The 12599-nt window shown below is 34.3% G+C and overlaps 1 protein-coding gene across 1 annotated transcript in view; it reads right to left on the bottom strand.

The window, feature by feature from the left end:
• The window catches only part of LOC131067665 (auxin response factor 16), a 32509-nt gene extending 21574 nt beyond the window's left edge, over positions 1 to 10935 (bottom strand). Inside the window, exons 1-3 of the mRNA XM_058002782.2 lie at positions 10632 to 10935; positions 6344 to 6544; positions 4864 to 4976 (exon numbers count right to left, since the gene is read on the bottom strand). Coding sequence (XP_057858765.2) covers positions 4864 to 4976; positions 6344 to 6407 — 177 coding nt within the window. The 5' untranslated portion in view covers positions 6408 to 6544; positions 10632 to 10935. The remainder of the gene's footprint in view (positions 1 to 4863; positions 4977 to 6343; positions 6545 to 10631) is intronic.
• Positions 10936 to 12599: the final 1664 nt, after the last annotated feature.

The raw sequence follows: 12599 nt of genomic DNA, 5'->3' as shown, positions 1-12599 counted from the left end.
TGATAGCAAGGAGCTCATGTAATTTGAAGTCACACACTTTGCCGCTGATTCCATTACCTTGTAGAGTATTGCAACCGCATCACCTAGTGTCAAGCACATGCTTGTCAGTTGAAGGTAGTTAGAGAGTCCTTACTACAAAAAGGCTGAAGTGGAGAGAGTTGTGAAGACCATTTTATATCAGGCATTTGCCAAGGACATGGGGGAATTCATCAAAGTTATCAATCAAAAACTTATGGTTTTTTATGCATTTTATAAAGTTACAATTTGTCGATTCTGTAAAATTAAGATAATAATATTTGTTGATTTTACTTTTTCTTTTTAACATTAAATTTAGTTTAATTTTCTAATTTCATTTTCATTCTCTCTTGTTTTAGGTGTCAAAACTATTGGTTAGGATACCACAATTGGTGGATTGAGATAAACCCCATGCATTATCTTTATGAGGCTATGGATACGACCAAATAGGTCATTGAACATTTGTATGGTTGAATACAAACAAATTTATTCCCATATGTTGCATTATTGGTCAAAGTTAGAAGTTGCAACCCCACCAACATATTCATGTTGTTGCCTACTATATGGATCCTAAATTTTCACTCTTTCTTCTGTACTTCATTCAAAGCAGATGAGGAGGTTATGAATGGACCTAACACATGTATTGAGAGGATAGTCATTAGTGAGAACCTTAAAGACATCATACATGATGAGCTACAAATTCATCAGGGGTCATAAGGGGGCGAAGGTTATGTTTTCTTCACCTTTGTGCACTCAAAGGAGGGCCACTTTACAATTAGGTAAAACAAGCATACATGTTTAATTTTAGTCCACTGGTTAGTTTGACTTTTAGTTTTAAGTTTACAAATAAACCTATAAATCTATAAATGTTGTCCTTCAAGTTTTTGTTGAGAAGATTTTGGTGCAACAACAACTAATCTTCAAAATCTTTCCATCCACATCTTGTCCTAGCCATATAACATTTCTGGTAGTGAGCATAATTGGAATGCTTTTTAGCCAATTCACACAAAAGAACACAATAGATTGACTCCAAAGTGCTTGAATGACCTTATCTTGTGGCATACAACATTTGGTTGCATGCAAAGAAGGTAGAGGGGCAGAGGACACATCATGTGCTCGACTTCGATGATACCAATCCATATTCAACTTGTTTGGAGGATGTGGATATGCTGTTCATAGATGATGATTTGGCTACTTTTGAGAGGAAGGCACTAGAATGGCAAGTTGAAGTGGCAATGTTTAACAAGGCAGAAGGTGAAGATAGTGAGCCAATGATGGAGGTTCATCCCATTCACAACGTGATCCTATGGTTGAGGCTTCTATTAAAGCTCTTGTTGAGGATGATGCAGCTATACCATTCAGTTCAACGACACTCACACAGTGGTAGCAGAATTTAAAAGCTGTAGTAATCTCTCTTCCTTCCCCTTCTTTGTCACCCTTTTTATAGTTTGTAATTTTATTTATATTGACCCTTGATGTTGATATGTATTGAAGTCTTCTTTTGGTTTGTGATGTGTGCTGAACTCTAATTTTGATCCATATTTAAAGGAAATCAATAATGTGTTCCCTAGAAGAAGAATATTTTTACAAATTTATTTATTTTTTAGTGTTTGGAAATTTGCAGAGTTTTCCTCATTATTTTTTGGCAACCCGAGTTTTCATAACATTTTTGAGTCTGCTGAGTTATTTCCAAGTTCAATTTTTTCAACTATGATATATATTTGCATGTGCATGTATCAATGAATTTTTATGTTGTTTTTTTCAAATTTTAAATATTTTTTCAGAAACCATATAAACCAGATGGATAGCAAATAGTGTAGTGTAAAATATTGGATGTACCAAGCATGGTCCAAATATGGTTTGGTCTATGGATAAAATATCCATGTATCTAAGACTAATGCATTCATATCCAGTATCCGATACATAGATATGTGTACAGAAATGGTAAGGAGGGGTAAATGTCCTACACCTTCTTGTCCTTGACTTGGAAACAAACCATCACAATTTGCCAGTTCAGACACTAACAATTAGGACTTCAAAAAGATGAAAGAGTTAATTTTTAAAAAGTCATTTTACACAAACACATATAAGGGGTGTGTCCATTTTAGTTTCAAAATATGGTACGCAAATTCTACACTCAGAAAATTTAGCACTAATACTAAGTATCTCAAAATACAAAAACTTCAATCAAGACAATAATCTCTAACTATGCTAGCCTACAAATGCATGCTGTTGAAAATATAAACATCAAATACACAGTATTGGACTCTCAAACCTGCAGTATTTTCTCATTAAATCTGGAAAGAAATACACTGCATTAGCTTAAAGCTTTAAAAATTAGAGAATTACAGAATAGTTGCACCTTAAATAGACAAGTCCACTAAGAATCCAACCAAGAGAAACTAGATGAGGTGCAACGTAAAGCTCCTGGTTAAACTTACAACTCACTAGAGTGGCACTCAGTTTGAATGATCAACCAACCTCTCTGACTAGTCAATCAACCTCATCTAGCAACTAACAATTCCTAATCAGTAGCTTAGACCAAGTTCAATCAACAACTCACTAAGTATCAAATAGCTAATTGGGCACTAATCTCAAAGGAGACAAGATGTACTACATAACTGGGCATTATTGTCCTACTTAATTGCATCATTCCATGTTGATATCAAGTTGGTAACCTCATTTAAGATTGTAAATCCTGGCAGCTTACAATCACACAATGCCAGCTTATTTTATGTTTACACGGGTAAAATGTTTAGTGTTCAATAATACCAATGACATGAAAATTACAAATATTTTCAACCAAAATGATCTTGAGCTGATTGAAAACACCAACTGGAAAAATTACAGCTTGAACTTTGAAGTTCTTAAGATTATCTGCAACAACCTTCTTGATGTCCTTATATTGTCTGAGGCTTGATGGTTTTCTTGAAGGCTAAGAATCATAGAGGAAGCAATCTTTAAATTTAGGCTTTTCAACAATTATCATCCATCATGATCTTCACTAGTTCGTTCGGAAACCTGAGTTGGCTCTTAAGAAAAACAAAGAAACTATCTGATGTTCTAAAATAAATATAACTGCTGAGGCTAATATCACAACCAAAATCGAAGGGATGTCAAATAGAGAATGCATTGAAATGGTCATATAGTCAAGCAGTCACATGCATTGGACAAGTGATAGGTGATAACTTGTGAGCCTATGAAGTGTGAAATATATATATATATATATATATAAGGAATGCAAAAGGACAATCAGGATGTGAGAGATCATAAATCAAGTTGGTAAATTACCAAATAGATATTTACATATGGAGCGAGAAGGTTGTAAGTGTATGAATTTCACCCGGTGGAGCATCAGTGACACTATTTTGCCTCTTCCCATTTCATGAATCCACTCTTTAGATGCTACTCCTGATAAAAGTAAAACTAACATAGTATTTGAGCAGATGCCAATCACACAAGGTTGTTTAAGGCCAAAGAAGATCTCAGAAGATCACTACAGTAGCAGCAGAGCTGACAATAGATCTTGTTGAATGCTAAATACTGAATAATAAACTAGAGAGTAGTTGAATTATTTAAAAGAGCTGTACCTAAAAGGATTTCGGGGAATCTCAAGGTGCTATTAGTGATAACACTTACAGGAGCAGAGTCATGTCAAAAACAATCTGCCTCGTTGGATTTGTTTCTTTGATAGCTTTCTGCCTTCACTAAAGAGATAGTTGTTTGCATCTAAACCCAATTTCACCAACTACTTCACATCAATCATTATTCTGAATCTGAAACCATGGTGCAAGTAGAGTGAACCAGATGTGAATTAAGTGGTTTTAAACAGTTTGAGTATGGAACTGAAGTGGTATAGTGTGGAACTGAAGTGGTATGCTGAGCATAAGAGAGGAATCATTCCTCCTGAGAAACACTGGCCACAAATGCTAGGCACCATAAAGAATGCATGTAGCAGTTAAGATTCAAGAACCATGTCTCTAATTCATTGACAGCCAAACTACAAACATAATGAAAATTTTATGAAATCACTTGCCAGATTAGAGATGAAAAAATATACTTATGATACTATTAGATTTTTCCGCCTAGAAAGACAGCTTTCTAGTGATAAGCAGATGCTAATAGCTTGTTGTAATATCCATCTGAGTTCATCAGGTTGGTATTCTTACCCTTACGGCCTTAAGGTGTTGCCTTGGCATTCTTACCCTTTAGGTGTTGCCTTGGTATGAAAAGCACTTCTTCCTAAACTCTAGAGTTAGACAAAATATTTTATACTTTTCAAGTGCTATCTCAAATTGTCCTGGTCACAGTCACCCTCCTTAGTAATTACTGGGAAATTATGCCAAAGAAGTTGACGTTCCAATAGAGAATGCTTAATTAAGTAATAACACATAAACGCAAAATTGTGTCCAGGGGCAATTTGTGTCCATATTACCAAATGACTGTACAAGAAGAATATAGTTTATCTTTTGTACACGTTAAATGCACTTATTTACATGGTCAAACAGTTCAGACTGCACCTTTATCTAAATATTCAGCAACTTATATTTATTCGTTTCTTACATTGATGGTTTGAGAATTTGTTGATTTCTGGCTGGAATTAGAGGTATAAATACTTGCTTACAACACAAAATAAGTCAAACTGGTGACTCATTAAGCTATTCAATGACAAGGATGGTAAATTTAAAGTTTTGAATTCTCATGTCTTCAAAGAGGCAATATGAAACAGCATCCGTGAATGTAAAATTTAAGATCAAACAAACAAACATAGAGTGAAAAAATGTGTTACTTAATGCAAACATATGGGTAGCTAGCTTTTTAAAATGAAATGACTACTTCAATTCTCACCTGTTCGCTGTGTCCTTGTGGGAAGTAACACACATAACTACCTACTGGAGGCAGTGAAATAAGCGGTCCAGCACAAGCATGCCAGAGTTCAGAATTTATGCTCTTGTGTTCTCCTGTAAATAGGCCATCAATACAGGAACACCTCAGACCATGTGGATTATCATCAGCTATCAAAACAAGCAATATGTTTCCCTACAAATATGCCATCACAGCTAAAAACTTCAACACATCTGAATTATCATTAGTTATAAATACAAGCAACATAGCAAAGTCCAGTTTCTAAAAGGTGTAGCCTTTTGAGTGCACTGCCTTTCCAACAAACTGCACTACCTTTCTAACATTCTTGTCAGGAAAATATCCCTTTCCAACAAACTGTACTCTAATCCTAACTGATTTTGAAGAGAAATAAAATCAAAGAGTTAGTATTTTCTTTGAACGTACTAAAAAGGCAATTCACTGGCAACCATTCCTGAATTAGTATGTGAACTAAGTGAAGGCACAAACAGAACTTCAAAACAATAGCAACATCCTGAAAATTAATGGTTACAACAAGGAAAATATACTTGGTCCAAATTGCATTTTGAAGAAAGTAAATTCCACTTGTGCTCCAACTAGAGAAACATAAAAGCAAATTATGTCGAGGAAATAATTTTGAATATATTATGGCCCTGTCAAACACAGGTTAATAGGTAAAGATAACAGCATTCTGCAACATATAAGAGCGATATATATGATGAAAGATCTGTTTATATTTGCAAAAAAATGGAAGAGGAATCTCTATCTTTCCAGTTAATTTCTCTTTACCTGACCAAGTTATATTTAAAGTGTTCAGCTTGGAAACTTTTTCACATACTCCACATACTAAAAGAAAGTTTAAAGAATATTGTAAATTGCTTCTCCTTCAGAATACATAAAAAGAAAAGAATACTGCAAGCTTCAAGCAAGGTTTGCAACAAAATACACTAAAACCAAGTTTGACTTTTACAAAAGACAAAAAATGATAATCACATTAAGCTAAGGTTTATGCAAGAGAATGATAGCGGAGATGTTACATTTGAGTTCTGTGACACTCATGTCAGTCTCCAATTATACTATCATTGGTGTAAATATCAATAGATAAGAATTTAGAAACAAGAAAAAGGCATCATATAATTACCCTCCCAAACTCTATTCATGGGAATAGACCATGAAGAATTTAAAACTCAATACATAGGACCAAAAATATCAAACACGGCTAAAGAAAATATTATATAATTACCCTCCCAAATTTAAAATAAAAAATAGATTGTTAAATAACACAAAGTGATTGCATTGTTCATATATCTAGTCCAATAATATCCAAGCATTTTGAATAAAGCCTGTAATTCAGTGATCAACTCCACTTGTAACCCTTTCTCCCTACTATTCTAGGGGCTCTTTGTAAGCACCTACCAGCACAAAATCCTGAAAGCAACAATACATGAGAGCTAAAGAAAATTACCCTCCACAGGTGGAGAAATACAGCTGGTTGAAAGAGGTTTCATTTTCGGAGCTTCAATTGCCATGATCCACACTTGCTGTGAGAACTGCAAAGCTGGTGACTAATAAATGAAGAACTTGCATTCCGCAAAAAAATTCTCTATCATAAAACTTATAGAATTATATTCTTTCATAATTTCTTCTGAACTTCAGTTCTTACAATCTGCAAATTCCAATTCAGCACAATGAATCAATTCTTTCATGAACAATGATAATAGAAAGTAGAAATTTGGGGAAAAAGATTGAAGCACGAGTATCTTGTCTGCAACATGAGTTTTAGGGTAAGAACAACAAACAGATGTTTCGATAGCACATCATTTAAACTTGCAGAAAAATTTAAAATAGATACTTGAGTGCAAATTTCCTTCCCACAATTCTTGCAATGAACCAAATTTACAGTCATGTCACAAAATTTCAAAAAAGGGAAATGATCATATATATAATTTAGAGTCCAAATGAGTGCAATTGAGTTGTAGTAATGGGATAGGTGACTTCTTGGGAAATTCTGATGCTCCACCTCTATGAGCATCACCTAGATGCCGTGAATGCTAAGTGGACCATTCATGCTCATGAAAGATGGATTCATAAACCACTACTCATGAAATTGACTCAAAAAATACACAGTTGAATCTTGATAACACATCATAATTTTTTATATACTACAAAAAGTACCACCTTGTAATTGGATGAGCTAAAGGGGCTCAACAGTGAATGAAACCACAAGGCACAACACTTGCTGAAGGTTTTGCAAATGAGGTGGCAAGCTAAGTGGGCTTGATCTTGGGGGAAACTCCATGCCCAAGCACTCTTGAGTTGGAGTAGTACTAGGATGGGTGACCTCCCAAGGAAGCCATCATGCTTTAACCCTATCAACATCAACTACTTGCAATGAGAGCCAAGTGGACATTCGTGCTCATTATAGATGGGTTCATGTGAATTGCAACTCATGAAAACATGGGCCAATCAGATTGACTCAAAAAACACACAATTGAATAGTAATAACATATCATAATTTGATGCACTAAAACTATATCCTGCTTGTTATTGCATTAGCTAAAATGGGCTCTATAAGGAATGGTTTATAAGGCAGAACACTTCTTTTGAGGTTGTGAAAATGGGATAGCAAAACTAATTGATGATCTCGAGGGAAACTCCAAGTTAAGCATGCTTGAATTGTAGTACTGAAATGCGTGACCTCCTAAGAAGTCCAAATGCTTCATGCTTCACTCCTATGAACATCACCTAAATGCAACGAGTGTTAAGAGGACCATCCATGCTGATGAGAGATCGGCTTGTGTGAACCACTACTCATGAAATATAGGTCAATGAGATCGACTAAAAAAACATGCAATTGAATCCTAATAACAAATCATTATTTGATACACTACAAAAAATACCTCCTACTTGTTATTTGTGCAATCAATTTTCAGTTGCATCATCTGATTTCTCTCTGGTAACACTATATAAATTGTGAGGGACTGCAAAAATGGACCATATATCTACAAATGCATCTTTTCTACAAAGTTCCATATCAGCTGAAATTGTATTATCAATACAATACTTCCACAAAAGATCATTTTCCCTAAGTGCAAAGCATTTTGCCTACCTCAAAATGAAACACAGTCCCACCGACACGTAACCAAATTTATAAAATAATATTCAAAAATAACTAAATTTTAGCACAAACTGGCTCTCCTAACATTCACAATGAATTTTCCTATTGCATCATTTTTTTTCCATAAATAAACTCAAATGGAGCAAAACTTACAGCAACCCATTTTTTTCTCTAAATTTTCATTCTCGGCAATTACTGTAGTCTGTACTAATAGATCCTTCAAAAAATACTCTACTTCCTTAACAACAGTTTTTCTCCGAGTTTCCGGTATGGGGGTACATGGAGATGTGGTGATACAATTGCTCGGATGGCAAAAAAGTTCCCAAATGCTGGGGGTAGCAGGGGAGATGTTATACTAACATAAACAAATTAAAAGCAGCTGAGAATTCAAAAAGTGCATACAATGTGATCTGCAATCTCGATCAACCCCCTTCTATTTTTTTATGAATTTTTTGCATTATTTCCTTAAAAGTTATCTTTTTATGAATTTTTTGCATTATTTTCCTTAAAAGTTACCTTTTTATTTTTTTGCACCAAATTGGGCAGACTGTCCAGCCCCAAATATATGGGATGCCCCCTCTAGGTCCTAAACTCCCATTGGGGATGTCACCAGACGCCCAGGGATGCATGCCCACATGCTGCTTAACAATGAATGAAAGCTCTGGTCACAGTTCACAGAATTTTGTACAAATGAAAATCGCAAACCATATAAATTTAGTCTCACTTTTCTCTCTGTAGTCTTGTCAATCAATTTTTCAGTTACATCATATATATATTTTCTAGACATTTATATATAAACTATACTCAAGAGTCAAGAACAACAATAACTTGATATCATAAAGAAAGGGATAGCCTGTAAAAAAAATATTCAGCACACTAAGAAAAAGATCACTAGTTACAGAAATACAAAGCAAATCTAATACGTATTCTAAAGATTCTAAACATCCACAGGTAAACAGTAGTGATATTAAACTACGCAGGTTGTCTTTGCAGCGTAAATTCATAAGGTGATGATTAAAGGAAACACATAAAGAGTGATTCTAGATCGATCCCTAGCTTAAATGAAGTTAAGTCAACCGACTTCTTTTTCTTCATCGCAACTGTAATGAACCATGGATTTTCAATCCAGCAATGATTTTATATTGAAAACAACAATAACTTGATGGTAAGATTAGTCTGCGTCTGGAGAAGAAAGATATTGCTTGAAAGAAAATTCTATAGAGCACACTAAGAAAAATACACTAATTACCGTATAATAATGCAAATCTTTAATATGTGTTATAGATTACAAACATCCACAGGTGAACAATAGTGATATTATAGTCAAAAGGTTGTGTTCGCAGTTTAATTTATAAGGCCATGGATAAAAGCGAGTCAGAGTCAAGCGCTAACTTAACTCTAGTGAGGGCAGCCAGTTCATTTTATTCTTCCCAGCAGGAATGAACCGGACTTGCTTCTAATCTAAATAGATTCAACTGTGAAATACCATTCTTTTCCAACATTTCAAGCAATGGCTAATAGTGATATTGATTTCAAAATTACCTGTGTTTTTCCTTAAGTTACTAGTTAATGGACGAAAATCATCTGATGCATGTGTATTTTAAAAGCTTTTAGGATTCCACATGCTAACGTTAGTGACATTAAAATTGGAATTAGCTGTATTCCTTGTAACAAAAAAGCATTTAGCCTTGCTCAGAAAGCCAAACCTCCAGCCCCTCAAAAGAAAAATGCCTTTGAAAAGAAGGAAAAAGAATTCTGCTGTCTGTTGGAATAAAAATACACAAAGCTTAAGGAAAGACGTGTTGCAATGAACTAGAATTCATCAAGCTCTCACCATACAACAAGAGACATTGAGGAATTCTGCATCTTTACAACACAGGGCTCTCTAGAAGTTGTGTGTATTGACAACTGTCGTCGAAACCCACATTAACAACTGACGTCGAAAATCACAATAAAAATATTTCTTTAAGCAGTTACTACCAAAAACATTTTGCCATCATAATAAATAGACGATACGTTCTGAGCAAAGGCAGAATGTCATGCCGTTTAAAACAATGCAGAGAAACATCTTTCCATTAAAAACAATACGTAAACATCTTGACAAGGAAAAGCTTTGCCGTCAACGACAATAGACAGACGTTTTGAGAAGTCAGAGCACAAAATATCTTACCGTTGAAAAATATGATAAATCGCACAATCAATGTTACAAATACAGCATTTTACCAATTTCACCTACTCTTATTCGACAAATGCGATGCCGCCTAATCTCTCATATTAAGCTACCAAAAAATTTATTTCCTCAAGTTTTCCTTAAATACAGAAAATTTTCCCTTATTCGTTCATAAGACTTCAAACATTCGCGTCTATTTCATTAAAAATAGCTTTAGACCAAAAAAAAAAAAAAAAAAAGCCACAGATATCGCTTGGCCATTAAAAACACAACACAAGCAAATCCCAAAATCTCTATCACAACCCCAAATTCTTCTTCAAATTTCTCACAAACGTAAAGCATTTCCCTTTCTTCCCTCGCAACATCAACTGCTCAGCCCTATTTCACTCAAATATCAAAACAAGTAGTTAAAACCGGACCCCTTAAAAAACAAAGGACGACTCAGCTAAAGTCCTGGCAGCCTACCTGTCGCAGAAACCACCAACAGCGAGCCGAAACAACAGAATCAATACAGCAGAAAAAGCTCGAACTTTAGCCTGTTACAAAGGCTCAGAGCTTCAGGGCTTCGAACCCTTGACTCCAGAAATGAAGCCGGACTTAATCGCCAGGCAGATAGCCTGCGATCCGGCGGTAAGGAATGTTTCCACCAGATTTCGGCGCCGTCCGACGAGATAAAACAGCAGACACAATAAGCCCAGGCAGCAGACAAAGCAAACAGAGCGAACACACTTACAGAAGACAAAAAACCAAACATAACTTAAACACAAACAGAGCAGGAGAATAATTTAACATAAAAAATGTACACTTTTACCTATGCTTTCTTACTGACTAGCCGGCAACAATGTCAGCTACAGTCGCCACGTCATCTCGGCCCGGCTCCGCGTGTCCCCCATACCGCCTACACCTACTGAAACAACTCCGGTTTCCGTGCCGAAACCGACTTTGCAAAACCGCCGGTTTTAGGGCGAGGAATGGAATAGAAGAGATTGTTATTCTCCCGTATGATTGCCGATCCGTAAAACGCGGGGCCTGTCACATGCACTTATGTTAAATTATTGATTTTTTTATTTCGTATTAAATATTTAAAATTCTTATGGAATTTATTATAGATTTCATTTCCCTGTTCCCTCCTGCAAATGGGGAGTTTTGTGTTGGCTTATATGAATGTGGCCAACTTTCTAATCTCCCCCACCCACTCACTTTTTATTTCCTGCTTTCGCACAATTTCAATGATGGAGTTGGTGATTTACTAAAGCTAAAAGTAGCCATTTAGGTATGAGGTTTGATTTTTAAGTTGTTTATAGTTTTGGTGTATTTATAAGGAATTTAATGGTGAATGATTGTTTTTATTTTTTATATTAAGGTTTTATATCCTCAAAAGGAGGAATCTATTGATATAAAAAAGTATACATAATTGAATGTAAAAACATTTAAGTATTAAAATATAGTGTAGGAAGATTATATTTATATTAGTTGGTTGTTTGTTTTTTCATTCATTTATTTTAGGTAGTAAATTTGTTTTATTATAAGTGTATGTTATTCTTTTGTAACTTCTTATTATTATTTCATATAGTTAAGTCAATAAAAAATATAGTTTATGATTCACTTCATTTATAGAGAAGTTAAATTTGATGGGCATATAATCATATTTTAATCTTTTTTTTAAATACAATTAAATTTTGAAAAAACATTATATGACAAAAGAAGAGTTTGACAAATTATTGTAATTGAAATTGAAAAAAAATTAATATATAAATTTGATTTATATATATTAAATTTATATTTTTTTTTTTTGATAAAATCTGTTAATTTGTTAAAAGCAACTTTGAATGATATGGAAATGGAAATGGCTTATAGCATATGGGACTACCTCTGAATGATCTGTTTTTAGGTCTACAAATGACTTATAAGATATGGAACTACCTTATCCTCCATGCAAGAGGCACCTAACTATGCTTATAGTGTATAGAACTATTGTGTACTCTATAATGAATTTGAAGTTGCTTTGGCTTTGTATTGTTCCCTCAAATAATAGACATGTACAAAATGGATCTAATATTAAATAAAAAATTTAAGCTAATGTTATCATTTTCTTCAACATGTGATATGTATAAAATAGATAAAGTTAGACATGATTTTTCAATTGATTTTGACTTTACACACTTACCTGCTTGTCACATAAAAGAAAATGAGCTTGAGTGAAAGCTTATACAAGTATTAAAGAAATGACACGAAATGCAACTACTAAAGTCATTTGATTGAATAAGTTTCTTTCTTATTTAGACTTTTGACATGTTTAAAAAGGATGAGGTTGAGTGCAAAGCCAAATCTAGTTTCAATATAGCCTTATTCTCATCTTAGACATACAAGGTTGACTATAACTCCCAAATCACTTTAAGATTCTCTTTATTTTTCAATTAAAACTTTGTTGAT

The sequence above is a fragment of the Cryptomeria japonica genome, chromosome 5 (genome assembly GCF_030272615.1).
Source record: "Cryptomeria japonica chromosome 5, Sugi_1.0, whole genome shotgun sequence".
Lineage (NCBI taxonomy): Eukaryota > Viridiplantae > Streptophyta > Pinopsida > Cupressales > Cupressaceae > Cryptomeria > Cryptomeria japonica.
Note: the sequence above shows the minus strand (reverse complement) of the source record. Positions and strands in the feature narration are given on the sequence as shown.